General features: G+C 36.1%; 1 protein-coding gene across 15 annotated transcripts in view; it reads left to right on the top strand.

Moving 5' to 3' along the window:
- The window catches only part of LOC140143876 (muscleblind-like protein 1), a 485,567-nt gene that overhangs the window by 269,003 nt on the left and 198,309 nt on the right, over positions 1 to 18,255 (top strand). Inside the window, exon 1 of one of the 15 annotated variants that reach the window (XM_072165694.1) lies at positions 16,945 to 17,171. The exons of the other annotated variants lie outside the window; for them this stretch is intronic. Within the exon in view, the coding sequence (XP_072021795.1) occupies positions 17,079 to 17,171 (93 nt within the window). The 5' untranslated portion in view covers positions 16,945 to 17,078. Of the gene's footprint in view, positions 1 to 16,944; positions 17,172 to 18,255 lie in introns of those variants that run through there. 15 annotated transcript variants of the gene reach the window in all.

Genomic DNA, 18,255 nt, shown 5'->3' with positions numbered 1-18,255 from the left:
TTTGAAAAAAGGATGGTCATTGGGGTAACAAAAAGTAAAATGGGAGTCATTGAGTACAGGATTGCCAAAAGAGTATCATTAAGTACACATAAATAAGTGCCAAACTGCGTAAAACAACTTGGCCACCTTGAAAATGTGAAAAATCTCATTATTTCTGGAGGAGAACACAAATACCACCTAAATTAGGGAATTAAAAGGGGGTCATTGGGAATAGCAGGAAATAGAAAAAGGGGGTCATTAAGTACATGAATTTTTATTAAAGGGGTTCATTGGGTAATAGGTAGGACCATAACACAAAAAAGGGGGTCATTGGGTACAAGCCGGTTTGAAAAAGGGGGTCTATCCCGAGGCACATGATGCATATCTGTCATGGAAGTGCCCCCGGGTTTTAGGTGCCATTTGAGCACATTTGGGCAAAGTACCCTTACAAGCACCCAATTATGGAAAATCATGCTTTTTGTGAAAATTGGTATATTGCAAAAACCACACAAAATAGGTAGTGAAAATCAGTATCTGGAATTCTGCATGGCACATCCCTCAAAATTCACTGAAAGATAGGTCGACAATTCAAGGCAAGACAGGTGAAATTTGGGAATCTCAATTCTCCTTGTAAGAATCAAGAGCTTGAGAAGTCCAACTGATGATGATGATAATGATGCTGTTGAAATGCTTGAATAATTAAAGTGGTGATGAGATCACCCCATGTAAATCTAGGAATTAAATATAAATATGCACTTTGGAACAGTTAATTATGATTAAATATATGTTATCTTCATGTGCTGATCAGGGTTGCTGGGAATTTTCAGGCACAAGGTGGCAGTTTGCGGATATGCAGACATCCGTGTGGTCAAGAGTACATTGTGTACAGCACAGCCTACTCATATTCTGAGTATGCACGATGCATGAAGACAGAGCAAAGGTAGTTTTGAGTTTCCCATTGTTTGTCTACATTTAAAATTCCTGTGTTTGTCAAAATTCACCTAATTGGGTGGTAAAAGCACCTAATGTGGCAACTTTATACGTGCACACCATGTTCATGCCTGCAAATGCAGAATAAGTTGCCGTCATGCGCCGGGATGAAATTAAAAGTAATCAATTTTTCACAAGTACTCTTCATGAATTATGAACGCTTTACCTAAAGAGCTACCGAAATAATATGTATAATCTTTCAGCACGTACTGTCATCGGTACAAAATAGACGAGTCTTGTAGCGTTGCGAATTGATGTAAGGTGAAAGTTGTATGTATGCATCATTGCATTGCATAGTATTTTATTTATAGTAGCCTACATATCAGGCTTGTGGTAATATTGGTTAGGATACTGTACTGGTCAGTTATTATGACATACAAGTCTCTCTTGTGTAACCCATACACAACTAGGGAGCTGGAGCTGGTTGTGATGGTTTAATTATTGTGGTATGCTTAGGGTATGTGCCTCTCAGATTTTCAGCCACAGTGATCAAGTAAAGTGTGTAGAGGCCCTCCTCAGCTAAGGGCCTTTTAGTTATGTATCACATTTAAATTACAGAGGTCTTTTGCCAAAAAAAGTGGGTCAAAATATCTTCCTGAATTTTTTCACAAATTTCATAAAATCTTTTGGATCTCTGATAACATGCAAGACTTGATGCAGGAGATCCCAGCAAACACAAAAACGCTTTTAAAAACGTTTTAAATAAGTTATATTTTGGCTTTTGGTTTTAGGTAAAACGTTTTAATAACATTAAAATGTCGGGTTATATAAAGGTCATGATAACGTTTTAAAAGCGTTTTTGTATGAAAACACACTACAACAATATTTTTAAATGTTTTCAAAAATGTTATTTTAACTATTTTTGCAAACATTGTTGCCAAATATTTTGTCAATACTTAAATAACATTATGTTAAAATATTTGAACCCAGCAAACACAGAAATGTTCTTAAAATGTTTTTTTCAAAACCTTTTAATAACATTTAAATGTTGGGTTATATAAAGGTAATGAAAACGTTTTTAAAACGTTATTGAAAATATTTTGGGCAAACATTTTTCGTAAAATATTTTTTCAACCCCAAAATAACATTCTGTTTAGAATGCTTTGTATCAAGTTTTCAAGAATGTTTTTGGAATGTTATTAAAACGTTTTTATGACCTTTATATAACCCGACATTTAAACGTTTTCTGTAAAACATTTTGTGTTTGCTGAGCAATAGATTATCAAAAATGTTTTTAAGGTTATGAAAACGTTTTATACCCTTAATATACCCTTTATATAACCCGACATTTAAAGCGTTTTCTGACAACCTTTTATAACCTTTTGCGAATGATGTCGAAAAGCGTTTTGTGTTTGCTGGGATGACATGCATTTCATAGTTAAGCATACACTTCAAAAATGCCAACTTCTCAAGATTATGCTGAATCTTCCAAAATGGGGTCTTTAGATGAGCAGTCTTGAAGTAGTAATTCAAGAGTTTTAAAGGGCAAAAAAATTGCAAAATGTTTTTAAAAAAAATAACATCGCCATCTATCTGTCACCAGTAAGCAGATGAAATTATTCATAACAGCGCTTCTGTCGTAATTACCTGTCTACCATACCATCATTGCTACATATCACTCCAAAATATTCATTCATGCATTTCAATGCACGATGTGCTACCGAAATTGTAAAACAAAGCCTCGCTCACACACTTACAAGTCGTGCATTGTTTGTATGCCATTTGAAGTGACACCAACATTAGATACTTACGATTATTATTACACAATTACAGGTAGTGAAGGGTTTTACGATTATATTAAAAAAGATGTCCAAATCGAAATAATAACGACGACAAAATTGCACTTTTAAAATGAAGCACCTGTTTATGCGACAACAGAAGGTGTTTTGATGAAGACAACTAAACCCATCAGGCTTAATGTAGCATGTTATACACACATAAAAATTGTCGTTAATCCTATTTCTCGGTGCGAAACATTTGTATAGTTAACTCTTATTGAGTCAGCATCTTGATGTTGAGGGGGAAATTAACCGTAAAATTGACTACCTGTAAAAGGGTTTGAGAACGAGATGGAAAAAATGGGTCATTTTCGATGCGTAGAATTGTTCATGCCGTGAGACTAGGCAGTAGATGTGCATTCCAATTTGAGTTTAGTCTGAGGCGTTTGAATTTCTTTTCTTGGTCGTTTGTGTGAAGACTATCATTAGGATCCACAACATGCTCATCTATCAAGGCACAGTTCGTTAACCCTAGTACATTTGCACATTCATTGAATGACCTTTGAAAATTTGGGTACAAAAACTCATACTCTGAAATTTAAGGTCAAATTTTGCACTATGATTGTTTAATTGAGGTTATTGAACTAATATGCCATTGGGATGAGGCTATTGTGGTCCAGTATATCCATTTTATTGATGGTGGGTATTTTTGTAGATGATAATAATTGTGTGAAAATATATCTGTTGAATTTTTTTTTTGCTGTGAGTAGGGAGCTTTGTGTTCACTGTGATACTTAAAAAAGACTACTGTCCTATGTTTTTACAACATTAAAACAATCAAAATATTTCCAAGAAAATTTGAAATTAAAACAAATGAATACCAACAAATTGATTCAGAGATGCTTAACCCCCTGAGCACTACCTGCCGATCTAACATTGCCTCTGAATGGTCAATTATATGATATCTTCATTTTAATCACCAATCAGAATGGAGCTTTGCAAATAATTCACCCCAATTTTTAGTGTGGTGAAATTATTGTAACAATGTTGCTGATTGGTCCAATTGATAATGAAAGCTTCTTTTTGGCCAATCGGCAGGTAGTTCTCATGAGGTTAAACAACAACATTCATGAGCCATTTTTGTAGCAAATTCACAAGAAGTAACATGATTATGAGAAAAGCTTATAAAGCTACACACAAAGTAGTCGGCAAGCATGAAGTCTAATTTGCTATCACTGAGCCGTAGCAAAAAAATGGGAGCACATTATATTGCATATCTCACGGGAACTCTTCGCTGCTACTTGGCGATTATCAAATCTTGTAGACTTTTAAGGGCATGTGTTGATAACTAGACACGGTAGTAGATTTGAACGTATTAGCTTTTATTTCGGAGAAAATTAACATATTTGGTTGTGTTCATGTGTTAAGAAGAGTGATGCGTATAGTCTGTTAAAGCAGGGATAGGGTGTATCTGTGGTTTTAAGTCCATACTATAGGCTTTGCAGTTTATTTGCTAATTCGCAGCTTTGATTTTCAGTAATAATTTGGGCTTTATAAATTTTGGAAAAAAAGTCTTTATGTCCACCTATTATGTGTCATACCTTAACACAAGGGGGACCAAAATAATTCAAGGCAACTAGATTGACAATTTGTTTGGGGTGCCCCATGCCCCATCAAATGCCTAATTTTGGACATGTTCTTTTGTATGTGACTGTCTTGGTGCCCTAGACGAATGGGGGGGGGGTCTTATATCCTGGTTAAAGGTGTACTGGATGTGCCTTGGTTTTGGGTACCTTTTCAGCAATGTTGGTATATCGATAGGTAGGTTTTCATTGGAAAGAAGTGCTGGAAAAAGTGCCCTTAAAAGTACCAAAATTTGTGTGCTTTTTGGGCACTTTTCTGAAAAATTAGTATAGTGATGGGTTGCAAAAACAACAATAAGTTGAATTAGAAGACTTGTTTTGACTTCAACACTATTTAAAATTTGATCGCTTACCGGGAGCGCTTTCACAGTACCAACAGCCGGATGTTATGAATATTTAATTTTATAACAATAAGTTGGTAGAAAGAAAGTCAACATCTGAAAGTCTGCGTGGAAAATCCCCAAACAACATTTTTCGAAGAATCCAGGGAGATGAATTGCTTTGAAAATGAGTGTCCTCACAAAACAAAGGTTGATCCCTGCACAAGCCCTAACCATGGAGCCCTAACCATACCCCAGAAACCGTACCCCTGTTTAATGCCTGCCCTAAACTAAACTCTCCCTCCTCCATGTGCCCTTAAATCACTTTACTCTCTTTGTGTATCGTAAGATAACATTTGTTCAGTCTTCCCTGAATACGGCAAAATATTATTTGAAAGAATAGAAGAGGGCTTAAAAGATGCGATGCCCGGCATTAAGGAAATTAGTATCATTCCGGGCAATGCTTGAGAAGATACCTTACACTTCCCACAATGCATTTCAATTTCAATTTTCTGTACTGATTTGCTATCTAGTGCAACATGGGTTGATAGTGACAAAAAGTACCTGAATGAACGGAGCACATTGAGATATTACAAAATATGTTTATCTTGACTACCAGCTCATGCTTAGCCAGTCTATTTTCAATATGAAAACAGAGTGAACCTGTACACAGTAATCAGTCAGCTACCTGCACAACCGATTCTTTTGTTCTGCAAGGCTCACTCAGTCATTTAATGAGGCAATACAAACGATCGAAATTGGTGTTGAAATGAGCAAAATTTTGAGTTACACCTTTTAAGTGTAAAATTTTTTTTCTCAGCCAAATGAAAAGCAATAATTTTCATTTTTTCAGTAAATGGCTGGAAAAACTAATGCTTGATACTGATTTTTTTTTTTAATCCTGGTGTTAAACTTAGGCCTGAAATTCAGTCATTTAGTGTAAGATATTCGATTTGTATAGGCTTCAGCTCGGCCCGCGAGCTTTTTCTTGGATCAACCTTTTAGCTTTTCAAAGTAATATAGTTCGCTAATGAAGGATTTTCCCCAACTTTCTAAAGCACATCACCGTGAGCTATATATCATAGTTTTGTCAGAATTTCCGTTTTGATTTCACCATCTTTCACTGTCGGCTGAAAAATTTCTAAATCAACACGTGAAATCTAAAGGCTAATACTAGCATTGTGGATCGATATCCCTGGGTTTAATAGGAATACCGGCATGGCTATAGTGTTGCCAGAACTTCAATATAGCAAAGAAATTCCCAGACCTATAAGCGCTCCTACTGATCATGTTTAACCAGAACACCCAATTGGGGATTTAATCGCTGGTCGGGCAATTTGCTTTCAATGAAAAATTGACCTGGATAACAACAAAGGAAATATCGACTATTTCAGCTGGTTGCTCTCGAGATAAAAGTACTCACCATTGCCTACTTTTACTTAGTTTGACATTTTCGGAGACTGAATGGAAAAAGGGTAAAACAAAAGCGGAAATTCTGACAAAACTATAACATATAGACCCACACGATGTGCTTTACAGAGGTGGGAAATATCTTTCTTTAGCAAACTATGTTAGTTTGAGGCGCTAAAACATGAATTCGTAAAAAAAAAGCTCAAGAGGTAATTCAAGGCCTATAAAAATCAAAAATATCACACTAAAAGACACAATTTGATGCTTAATTTTAACACCAGGATTTAAAAAAATGTATATCAAGCACCAAGTTTTTAACTGACATTACTGAAGAAAAAAAAAATATTGCTTTATATTTGACCGAGAAAATTAATTTCATAGCAAAAGGTGTATCTCTGAATTGTGCTGATTTTTACATGTATCGATCGACTTTTAGCGCGACTAAGCATTTCTAAAGAATTGGTTGTCCAGGCGGCAGACTGTAATAGGAGTGTCATTTAATGTAATGAGGCGATCAATGCATCTTGTTGCAAAGGATTCTGGGAAGGGTGAGATACCTTCTCCAGGGCAATGCTTTTAAGCAGATTTGATGGAGAAATTATGGGATAAGAGAGGTGATTTTGGTTCAGGACAATACTCTTAATATATTTGTTTGTGCGCTTTGAGATTTTTATGTAAATCTTGTAAAGGTTAGTGAAAACAAAATTACCAGTATCGTTTTCCCAGAAGAAAGCTGGAAATTAGGCCACTAACAGTGATCCTTGCTGAGTGAAGGTGTATAAAAATGATAAAAAAACAACTAGGAATTGCTCGAAAAGTTCGTTAAGTTGTGAAAAATACCAGCTGATATATTTGAAGCTCCATTCAAATGCATGTAGAGCCATAAGTCGGTTCAGTCAACCTCTCCATTTCCCCCTTATTAGGTTATGTCCAGTATTATCACTCAAAGGGTATATGGTTAAAATGCAAAAATCTGATTTTTGATGATTTTCTAGATTGTCTGATAATAGCAAATCACTTTTAAGTATCTCAGTACAGGAAGAGTCAGCAAGAAATCATTCAAATTGCGAGTAATCCCAGTGAAGGTGTATAAAAATGATAAAAAAACAACTAGGAATTGCTCGAAAAGTTTGTTAAGTTGTTAAAAATACCAGCTGATATATTTGAAGCTCCATTCAAATGCATGTAGAGCCATAAGTCTGTTCAGTCAACCTCTCCATTTCCCCCTTATTAGGTTATGTCCAGTATTATCACTCAAAGGGTATATGGTTAAAATGCAAAAATCTGATTTTTGATGATTTTCTAGATTGTCTGATAATAGCAAATCTCTTTTTAAGTATCTCAGTACAGGAAGAGTCAGCAAGAAATCATTCAAATTGCGAGTAATGTGAGCATTTGTCATTAATTACAGGTAAAGGAAGTGGTAACATACAAAAAATGAAGAAAAAATGAAAATGTGATTTTAAACCACTAATACATTAATTTTAATGATTCTGCTATTTTTGGGATATAAGATTATTGATATTCTTTCATTGTATTGTGGATTATTAATGTTCTTTTATTAAATGCACTAATTACTGTTAGTAAACCTGTGCTTCTCCAATTAGTGCTCCTCAGTCTATTATTCTATTTTGTGAGGAACCCTTTCCATGGACATTTTGAATGAAATTGGCAAAAATGTCAGCTACACAACCACAGCAAAATCATCTCAACATTAAGTTGCAATGACTGGGGACAAGGTATCCTAAAATTCAACCCCATGTTATTTTGAATCCATTTAAAATATTTAGTTTGACATCCAAAATGTAGTAAATATAAAGCACCCCTATACAGTGCATAATTATCTTCATGTCAAATGTCAACCTTTCAAAGTTCCACCTTTTGTTCAACAGATTTACCCCCAAGTTGCACCTATGATGTGCTTTGCACCCATGTAGAGTTGGAAATCAAGGGGAAAAATTGTATTGACTGAAATTATTCATGGTTTACCTGGGATTAGCAAGTCAAAAATATTGTGATCAATGCGTGGGACGGGTCAAAATTATGGCGATAAGGGTCTAAAAATGAACATGGTGTACTATACAGGATTACCATACCGTAAAAACTTGATATAGTTAGCATATGTGCTTACTATCGAGCACTTTTAAAACATGCAAACATGAAGAGCCCCATCCACAAAAGTGTAAAGAGTTTTGTGCAAATCATCGATACACATATTAATATACGAACAAGTAAACCTGCAAATGTGTGTCTCAACCCCATTAGCTCTGTTGGTAAAGCAGCAGACTTTGGCAAAATTTCATGTTTTCAAAACTGCTCGATAGTAAGTACATATGCTAACTATCGAGTTTTTATGGTAACTATTGACTTTTGTCAACAACATTGGTTTGTATGTAAAAAAAATACAAATCTTTAGATACTTCATTTTTACTTAAAAGAAGCAGAGTGATTATAAAATAGTACTCCTTTGTCAAAAAGCAGTATTTCTGGTGTTATTTGTTTACCAATACTGCCTTTTTATCTCAGTATAACAGGCACAGGTATACACACACGGTAAAGGAATATTATCAGATAAGAGGCATGATAAAACTGATAATGAGGAGATCAACACGCTGCCTGTTCAAATGTTCAACATATTTTGACGGGCAAAGTCGTTATCACTGGATCTCATGCGATGCCGCCGCAAGTCGTTTTGCCAGCCTTTCGTCCATCAAGCGAGTTGTGATTGTATTTACACCTCGTGGCTATCTAAATGGTTACATTGAAGAGATTTAGACTCGTCGATTGATCCGCTTACAGCGATTCTATATGCGCTTACAGAGGATTCTTCCTATGCCCGCGGCGGCAAAGTTACAACGTAACCACTGTTTGCAAGCGAGTACGCAACTTTGGCTCACATCAATGAGTCATAACGCAATCAGGAGGCAGTCAAGAGGTCATTGTCTATTCCGTGATCGGGCCAAAATTAAAAATGTCCTTGTTTAGCGGAAATTAAAAATGAAATACACACACTTGGTATAAAGTTGGGGTGCGCGTGTGTGTGTGTGCATGCTTTAATTGGGTCATGGAACGATAGATTCAAATTTGAAGTCGGGTATCGTCTTACCGCCGTCTGGCACACTCAGAGTCCCGACGTTCGGTGTTTTGCTATCGTTAAATTGAAACGTCTCTTGTCACATTGTCGTCATAGTCGCTAAGAAGATGTTACTATGGTAACGGATCTTGACATTATGAGACATTGGTCAGCTATACAATATCAACACGTGCGGTCAGAAATGAACTTTCAATCAACGATGTTTTCTTTATCTTCTTTCGGCCGTGAATGAAGCAAATGAAGAGATTATGACACAATCAAGATGGCCATCATGACTTTTAATTTCAGAATGAATGTAAGAGCGTCAGTGAGAAGTGTATGGATTTATTAAGCCTTTCAATGCTGATGTTGAAAAATTTTAACAAAAAGGGTCACATTAAAAAAATCAAGATGGTCAACATGCTTTTTAATGCTGGAATGAATGTAAGAGTATCATTGAAAAATGTATGTACTTATGTTGAAAAACTTTAACAAAAAGGGTCACATTAAAAAAAAATCAAGATTGTCAATGACTTTTAATGCTGGAATGAATGAAAGAGCATCAGTGAAAAGTGTATACAGTCATTTAGTTTTATAATTGAAAAACTTCCAATTACAGTCACATTAAAAAAAAAAAGTCAAGATGGCGGAAGATGTCAGAGTGAATCGAAGAGTGTCAGTAATTTGTATAGGGATTTATTAAGCCTTACTATGCTGATGTTGAAAGACTGCAACAAAAGAGTTCACAATAGAAAATAGTCAATACCCTTTGATGGTAAAAAACAAGTTACTGGAGTTGATTGACAAATGCTGCCCTCAACCTATTTTGTTCCTGATAGAAATAAGTCAACAAAGTGAAAGAATATAAAAAAGGATGCAGAAATCATTTGTATTAAAGAAAAAATTCTGTGTATTGACATTCAATTTCAATATTTGACAAATAATTTGCTACATATTTGTTTGAATTATGCTATGTTGAGTTGAGTAAAAATTGTAATTTGGTGTAATTCAACAAATTTTCGCAGGGTCTTATTTATATCCCTAGCAAGTTAAGGGCTCGGTGACCCACTTTTGCACAGTATTTTTTTAATACAAGGAATGTCCTTCTGATATCAAATAATTTTGATATTTTCAATACGAAAAAGGTCAAAATTTTCATATGATGGTTGGCTTTTCATCCCAGCTACATACACTTGACTTGAAGTACATATCATTAGATTTATAAGTTTACTTTGAGGACTCTTAAATGTCAAAAAAATGTTTTTAATGTTTAAATTTTTAAAAATAATTTGCCGTAAAAATTTGTATTATATCGCAAATTAAAAAAAAAATCAAAATTATTTGATATCAGATGGACATTCCTGGTATTGAGAATGCAATGTGGTGTGTTTGATGTTCACTCAGTCCCACAAAAAATACTGTGCAAAGGTGGTGACCGAGCCCTTAATAAATAGAATAAAGGTGATGTTAAAAGCGTATGTGAAAAGAAGATGATCACCTTGGCACAATGCCATATTCCACTTTGTTGCCATGGTAAACAAGTAGTCTTTTTCATTCTTTGATAAACTGTAACAGCATCAAACTCCTCAGTAAATGTCCTTTTTCTGGTACTTTGAAAATAATGCGCAGTTTGTCTACAAGAAACACTAATGTTGTAAAACTGTGGGGTAAACAAAAAGATATTTTAAACAGAAGCCTTAGTACAGTCAATGTGAAACAGCTGAAAACCTTAATTGTATACAAAAGAAGAAAAGTTAAGACTGAAAACAAGCCCAAGTGTGTGGTTTAGGCACAATAATGGCAACTGTGTCAGAACGGATGACTTCTCATTTGTAACACCTTTTATGATGAAATTGTCTCAAAGCCAGAATTTTTTTTAACACGCTCTACTCTGAGACTTGCTATACCTAGAGAACAGCCAAACCCAGTGACCGCTCACCCCAAGAAAAAGCAGTTCTCTGGTATAGCATGGTGTCTCGGAGTATAGCGTGTAAAAAAAGGCCCTGTGGTAGGGCTATTTCTGGAAACTGTAAGTTTCATTATTGATGATCCATTACTGGAAACAATAGTATCTTGATGAAATTTATTCTGTAGGCAGTCCAATTGTATGTTTAATACACAGTGTGGCAACACTGTTTGATGGGGCGATCTCCTATTTTATAACACCTCCAAGTGTGATGGTGGAATTTGTCTCACACAGTTAGAAAGGTGGCATGCACTACTCAATATACATCAATCATTATAACACATGAGGTTATAAACGAGATATTAACATTGCGGTAAATAAACTTTGCATATTTCAACACTGAAATGATTTTATTTTTTATTTATAACATTCGGCCGAAGCCAGGCTAATCCCAATAGTGCTCAGAGGCTACTAAATTTAAGGGACGCCATCCGGATATGACTGGACAGGGATATGGGAAGAGGTCCGATTTTAGATGCAGGAGGAAAACCGAGCACCGGAGAAAAACCTGCGAGGACGAGCATGGATCGGCAACCAAACTCACATGTGGCGCCGTGGGGAATTGAACCCGGGCCACAGTGGTGAGAAGCGAGTGAGAAGACCACTACACTAACCCGCCCTCCCAGTGTGTAAGTCTCAGTGGCTAGCAGTTACGTGATGCAGCCTCCCCCTCCCATGTCCAACCCTCGTCCATTGCTAAAAACAGTCAGCCAAAACTGGTGATAATATTAAATACTGTTTGCAAACTATACATGTATCATGTTCCATTATTGTTGCACTGAACAGTTTCACATAATTCTAATTTAAACAGCAAAAATACGATAAGCAGAATGCTTAAGATGTGCGCATTGCTATCTACTGTAGATAGCAGAGCTCTGTAACTAGCATGCATACAACATTTGGTGAACTTTGTTACTGTATCTCAAATTCTCGAATGCATTCTAGAGGGCCAGTAAACTTTTATTTTTCAAATGTGTGGTATGGGGAAGCAAAATGCATCAAAATAAGCTAAAAATGCATTTGGCAGCCTTATTGGTAATACCTGACTTTGATTGGTTAGGAAGCAGACTACTTTGTCACCATTGTGGACAATAGGTCAGATTAGAAAAGTCTTATTCAGCATGCTTCACCATTTGAAGTCATTTTTAGTTGGGAATGTGCTCATATTGGGCTATTGCAGTAAAAATCCAAAGACCCTCTATGGAAGACATCATCTTGATCTTCCACACAGGGAGAGTGTGAATTTCAAATGATGCTACATGAAAGGGTGACCCCACAATTTACACTCCCTTTGTGGGAGATTAAGGTCATGTCTCCATATGGAGATGTAGGGATTTCAACTGGAATAGCACATTGCTATCTCCCTCAAAATTTTAAAAACATTGTCAGATTCCTTGGAATTGTCTTCTCTTTAACCCTAATATGCATAAATACCACAAAATAGCACAATGATAACCATGGCGCATGTATGAATCCCCTGGGATGCGATGATGCAATCACCTTAAGTGCTAGATGCTCAGGGAATCGCTGGCCGGGCCAGCACAAATCCTGTGGCTACCGGACAGGGATTGTGTGCTTGGCATGCGAGGGGCCTAAGGTTTGAATCCCAGGAGTGCCAAGTGACTTCTTTGTTCATCTTCTCTCCTTTTCGTTCCTTCTTTAACTTCCGATAGCAAATCTTCTCTCCTTCTTCGTTCCTCTGTAACTTCCGATAGCAAAAAGCAGTGTCCTGTGTTAGGGGTAATAACCCGGTTATAATTATGATATATTATGTGTGACAAAGGCAGCCTTGTGGTCATACCAATCTAGGTCATGTCAGCTTAGTATAGGTCATGCCTTATTAGGTCCTCAATGGACAGAAGCGTCTATATAATAGGACAGCCGTTATAGATAGCTAGGGTCATCATTATCCATGGCAGACTCTGTTGCTTGCGTTCATATTCATTTATGTGTAGTATTATATACTTCACTCTTTTATTTCACTGAATTTAAGGGCTAGTAGTAGGGCCTATCTTTTCAGGGTCAGTAGCGCCTTTTCTTTTCTTTTGTTTTTTAAGGGTCAGGAGTGCCTTTAACATATAATGTAACATTTTGTGTGCATTTGGCTTTTCACAAGAAACGTAGGTGGCAGTTTTGTTGCAGGGTTTTTCTAGTGGGTCAGAAATGTGCTGCATAGAATTGGACAAAACTTGAGAAAAGTGGAACAAAGCCCAAAAGAATGGTATCTATTTGAATAGAATACTGCAGAGAACAAACGAGTGCAGTGGGGAAACAGAAAATGTTTATGGCAGCAGAAAAAGATCAGAAGTTGTGAATATTATTTTTGCTGATTTTTACAAAAGTTTTGAAGCCCCTTGGATTATATGACAAAAAGATAGTAGAGCTAGGCTGTGTTTGGGCATACAATAGAAGAAAAGATATTTTGATTTTATGTGTCGCCATATCTCACTATTCAATCTTTTGTGGGATTACCTGGTTCAAAATACCTTGACCTTGTATTCCGCATAGCCGACAGGATAGTATAGGCCAACTATCTATCTAGCATGATATTGTATTTTATTTACAAATGGAGCACACCTTTCAATCAGTTAAATGTTGTTGTCACGACCATAAAATTATATACACGTAGGGTTAGGCTTAGATGAGGTGACGTAGTGTTGCACCAACTGACTTATCACCCGGGATGCTAATTAGGTTGAAAATGGTACATGGTGTTATAAATGTTTCATTAAAAATGCATGTTTCTAATCAAAGCTATTGACATTTTTGCCACGAACAAAGTCTCACCGAGTGCATTGTTAAATTTATGTAAAAATATGCCAAACTTAACTGTGCACTGTGGGTTCTGCCAGGGATATCCCTGGTCCTGCAAACCAAACCCACATTAACAGGTCATTTTCTCAGTTGGGGCTCTTAAGTAATGTTCTTATTACCAGGGCAATAGGTTGTGTCTGTGCTCAATGGGTGAAACAATGCTATATTGCTGGCATGCTGTATATATGTGACTTTTCTACTTAAGTCATTTTGCCGGTATTCAGACTGCTGCTATTTAGCACACTTTACCAGTATGCAGTTTGAAACATGGCAAAACTTTCTCAGTAAAACATGCTAATAGTTGCTTGTGTGCGGATTATGTTGTTGTATTAAAGAGGAAGTTCCTCCAGAGCAGTTCTTCTGAGGTGAACCAAACCTGCATGGTTATCAAATTAATCAGTGACAATTGACAAGTGCCTATGTTTATACCACACCAAGGTCATTTGTTTGGCAACATTTGCTTAACATGATCAAGGACATTTTACTCCCCGAAGGTTTGGCTCACCCTGGGGATCACCCCAGAAGAACTGCTCTGACTGGGCTTCCTCTATAAAGTCTTGAAGAAAAGGCAGATCCCCTCAAATAAAGATTTTTTTTCTTTCAAGATTTCATATTCCAATCTGCGTATGGATCTTACCAATGAAGCCTAATGAATGTTTACATCACTTCATTTATGTTTTTAACTGATTTAGAAGTGTGAACTATTATTAAAACTGTTTTAAATCATAATTTAAATGCAAAAATTCTAAAAGGAAAATAAATATTTTTCAGACATTTCAAAATTAGGGTAAGCATATGTCTTCATTTGCACAGTAACAATAACAATCAGTAACAATCGGTGTGCCTCAAGGCTCAATATTGGGGCCCCTTCTTTTTATTTTATTCATAAACGATCTTCCCAACGCAATCAACAAAAGTAAGGTTGTCTTATATGCTGACGACACTGCAGTTTTGTTTAGTTCAAACAATAAGTCTGAAATTGAGCATGGTTTAAACCAAGATCTAGACCATATTTCTAAATGGATGAACACCAACAAATTAACACTTAATGCCTCTAAAACAAAGGTTATGACTTTTGGAACACACCAAAGAACTAGAAAAATGGGTGACTTGGAAATAAAAATCAATAATGAAACTCTTGAGAATGTGAATGAATTTAAATATCTTGGTATGTGGTTTGACCCATAACTTAAATGGGATAAGCATATTGAAAAAATGGCTGGCAAAATATCACAAAAACTTGGTGTTTTAAAAGGTTAAGTTGGTATATTGATCAATACACTCGTAATATTTTATGTAATGCTATCATCTTGCCTCACATCGACTACTGTTGTACAATTTGGTCAACTGCCGCAAGTAAATATATTAATCAGATTCAAGTCTTACAGAACAGAGCAGCCAGACTGACTCTTGGGTGTAAAGTTAGGGATTTACATGTGAAGGATTTGTACAAACAACTCAATTGGATGAAGGTAAATCAGCGGGCTGATTATTTTAGAATTATTCTTATGTATAAGTGTATTAATAATGTGGCTCCTGAGTACCTGAGGGACAACATTCACTCACAAATAAACATTCACTCATACAACACTAGATTTGTTGCAAATAAAAATGTTTTTCATTCTTCTGTTCATACTGAAACTGGTAAACGTTCCTTCAGGTACTCTGGAACAACAGCATGGAATAACCTCCCTGACAATTTAAAACAAATAAGCAATATTACTAACTTTAAAAAGTCGCTCAGGAAGCACATTTTACAAACCTAACTAGTCTATCCTGTTTATAGTCTCATGTGTTTTAATCTTTTAAATATTTTATGGTATTACTCTGTATATATTATGTAGTTTGTAATTTTATAATATTTATATGTTTTATATCTTGTATTATTGGTGCAATGACTTTCTAAGTGTAGGCCTATTTTACATTTATTTCCTTGTAAATCATTTGTTTATGTTTTATTGTATCGAGGGCCCCTGTGGAAAGCAGTGCTTGCACTGATCAGGGTTTACCCTCGTTAAAGATGTCATTAAATAAATAAATAAAAGTGTAAATACCAGGTGACCGACTACCGAACAACATTTTTTTGCCTATTGGGCAAAACAGGTCTGAAAAAACCTAGTTACTAAGGTAACACCAAATAACACAAGCTTCAGGACTATTCCAGTTGAAATCCTTACACCCCTTATAGAAGATATGACCATAATCTTCCACACAGGGGTGTAGATTTCAAATGGAGTCACCCAGTCAGTTAACCCCATTCCCCACTCATTGTGTGAAAGATTAATGTCAGGTCTTCCCATGGATTTCAACTGGTGGCATAGCCCGCTGGATCATCAATCTACGGGCATTCAAGGAATACCAACAACAGATTCACTGAAGCATGATATGGAGATTTATCATTAGTGTCATTGCGTAGTGGATAGCGCTGCGTGTGTAAATTTTTTGGCCTCATCCTTAGTGGCTTTGTTCAATACGCTTCATTGAAAAGATGTAACTCTGAAGTTCACCTTACATTGTTGGGTATGAGTTTTTGTACCCAACACAGGCAAAGGTCATTCTATTAGTGTACTAACGTATTGGGGTTATACAACTGTGTCCGGGCAGATGAGCATGTTGTGAGATTATGTTGCCATGTGCTTATTGAATGAATATTATGGTGGACTGTTTACGGAAGATTCTTGTTGTGTAAGATCAAGTTTTGCACCCTCACCACAAATCACTCTTACGTTAAGTTAGGAAAGTAACCCTCCTCGATGCATTTAATTGGCATGAACAATATTAAAACTTGAAAAGAGTTAACCAGGTAGAAAGTTAATTTTTTGGTGGACACTTGACGTCTTTAACGTGACAACCGGTACCAGGTCATTTGACACATGCTCACGGTGCCTTAATAATATGTTGGTGTTGTTAGGTGATAAACCACTCCCTCATGGTGGAGCCAGTGGAGGATATCATCGAAACTAAAATAGCTTTCATAATTGCGTTGCATACCACTGGTTTAGGAACTTGACTCGGTTGGTGTGCGTTCAGTTTTAGATTTCAGTCTGGTGAAACTGCTTTGCAGATCTGGGCTAATATTTGATAGAGTTTGATATTTGTGTTACTTCCTGGATCTATTATTTGGTGTGTATTGGTACTGTGTCTTGGACTATAACTTCATACTTAATGTGGCCTACACCGACACCACCGCTACCACCTCTGCAGCAGACCCATGCCCCTGGGGTGCACACACAATGGGACGATACTACAGACTATAATGTAAGATTATGTATTGTTAAACAATCATTTCCTTATTCTTTGAAAATCGTTTTCAACATTGTTTTTGCGACTTGTGTGGTGTCCTTTTAGAAAACCATTCCACATATATACGGTGTGGCTATTTTAAAGAATGATTTCCACGATTTACGCATAGGCATATAGAAATTTCCAGATTGGAAAAAATGGGAAAACTTAGTTATCCATGAAAATTTCAGGATTTTAGAGGTAAATAATGTTTCCTTAACCCCCATGGACATGATGAAAAACATTATGGGAAATGGAGGGAAATGGCTTGCCTCACTGGGAAATTAAATCAATATTTTCCAGTCAGGAAAGCCTCTAATATTGGGGGCCTACGTGCAGACTTTAAATAATAGCAAAAATAATAATAAAAAGATAAAAAGAGTGAATAGGATACAAAATAATTTTGGCATATATCCAGTCATCATGGGTCATTGATCACATGTCCCAAGTACTCCATCATAGGACATGTGCCACTTTTGTCTTATGATAAACAACTTTGTGGTGGCTTTAATGGCATATATACCAAGTTCAGTCTGAAAATCTCGCTACAATTCTATAGTTTACCCTGCGCACCCTATGTTTTCAATACAATTCTGGTTTACCCTGCGCATCCTGTGTTTTCAATACAATTCAGGTTTACCCTGCGCATCTTATTTTTAGGGTTAGAGTTTGGGTTAGGGTTAAGGTTAGGGTTAGGATTAGGGTTGGGATTAGGATTAGGGTTAGGGTTATACTTGTGTGCAGGGTATACCAGAATTATTCCAAAATCTCTATGGGACTTTGCTATGAGCATCTGCTGATAGTACAAATTTTGATGAATATACAATAGTTTAACTCAAAACTTTGAATAAGCATTATATCAATGTCATAAGAATCAAACTTTATTATCTTCAAAAATAATTTTTAGATTATTCTTAAAAATAAGTGAAGAAGAAAATCTCTCAATACAAATATCTGTCAACATCATATTTGGACATCATTGTCTGATCCCCTCAAGGCACAGGAATTAATCTGTTGATATTAGCTTATATACGAGTCATTGAACTGATTCTCAAGCTAT

The sequence above is a fragment of the Amphiura filiformis genome, unplaced genomic scaffold (genome assembly GCF_039555335.1).
Source record: "Amphiura filiformis unplaced genomic scaffold, Afil_fr2py scaffold_31, whole genome shotgun sequence".
Classification (NCBI taxonomy): Eukaryota; Metazoa; Echinodermata; class Ophiuroidea; order Amphilepidida; family Amphiuridae; genus Amphiura; species Amphiura filiformis.
Note: the sequence above shows the minus strand (reverse complement) of the source record. Positions and strands in the feature narration are given on the sequence as shown.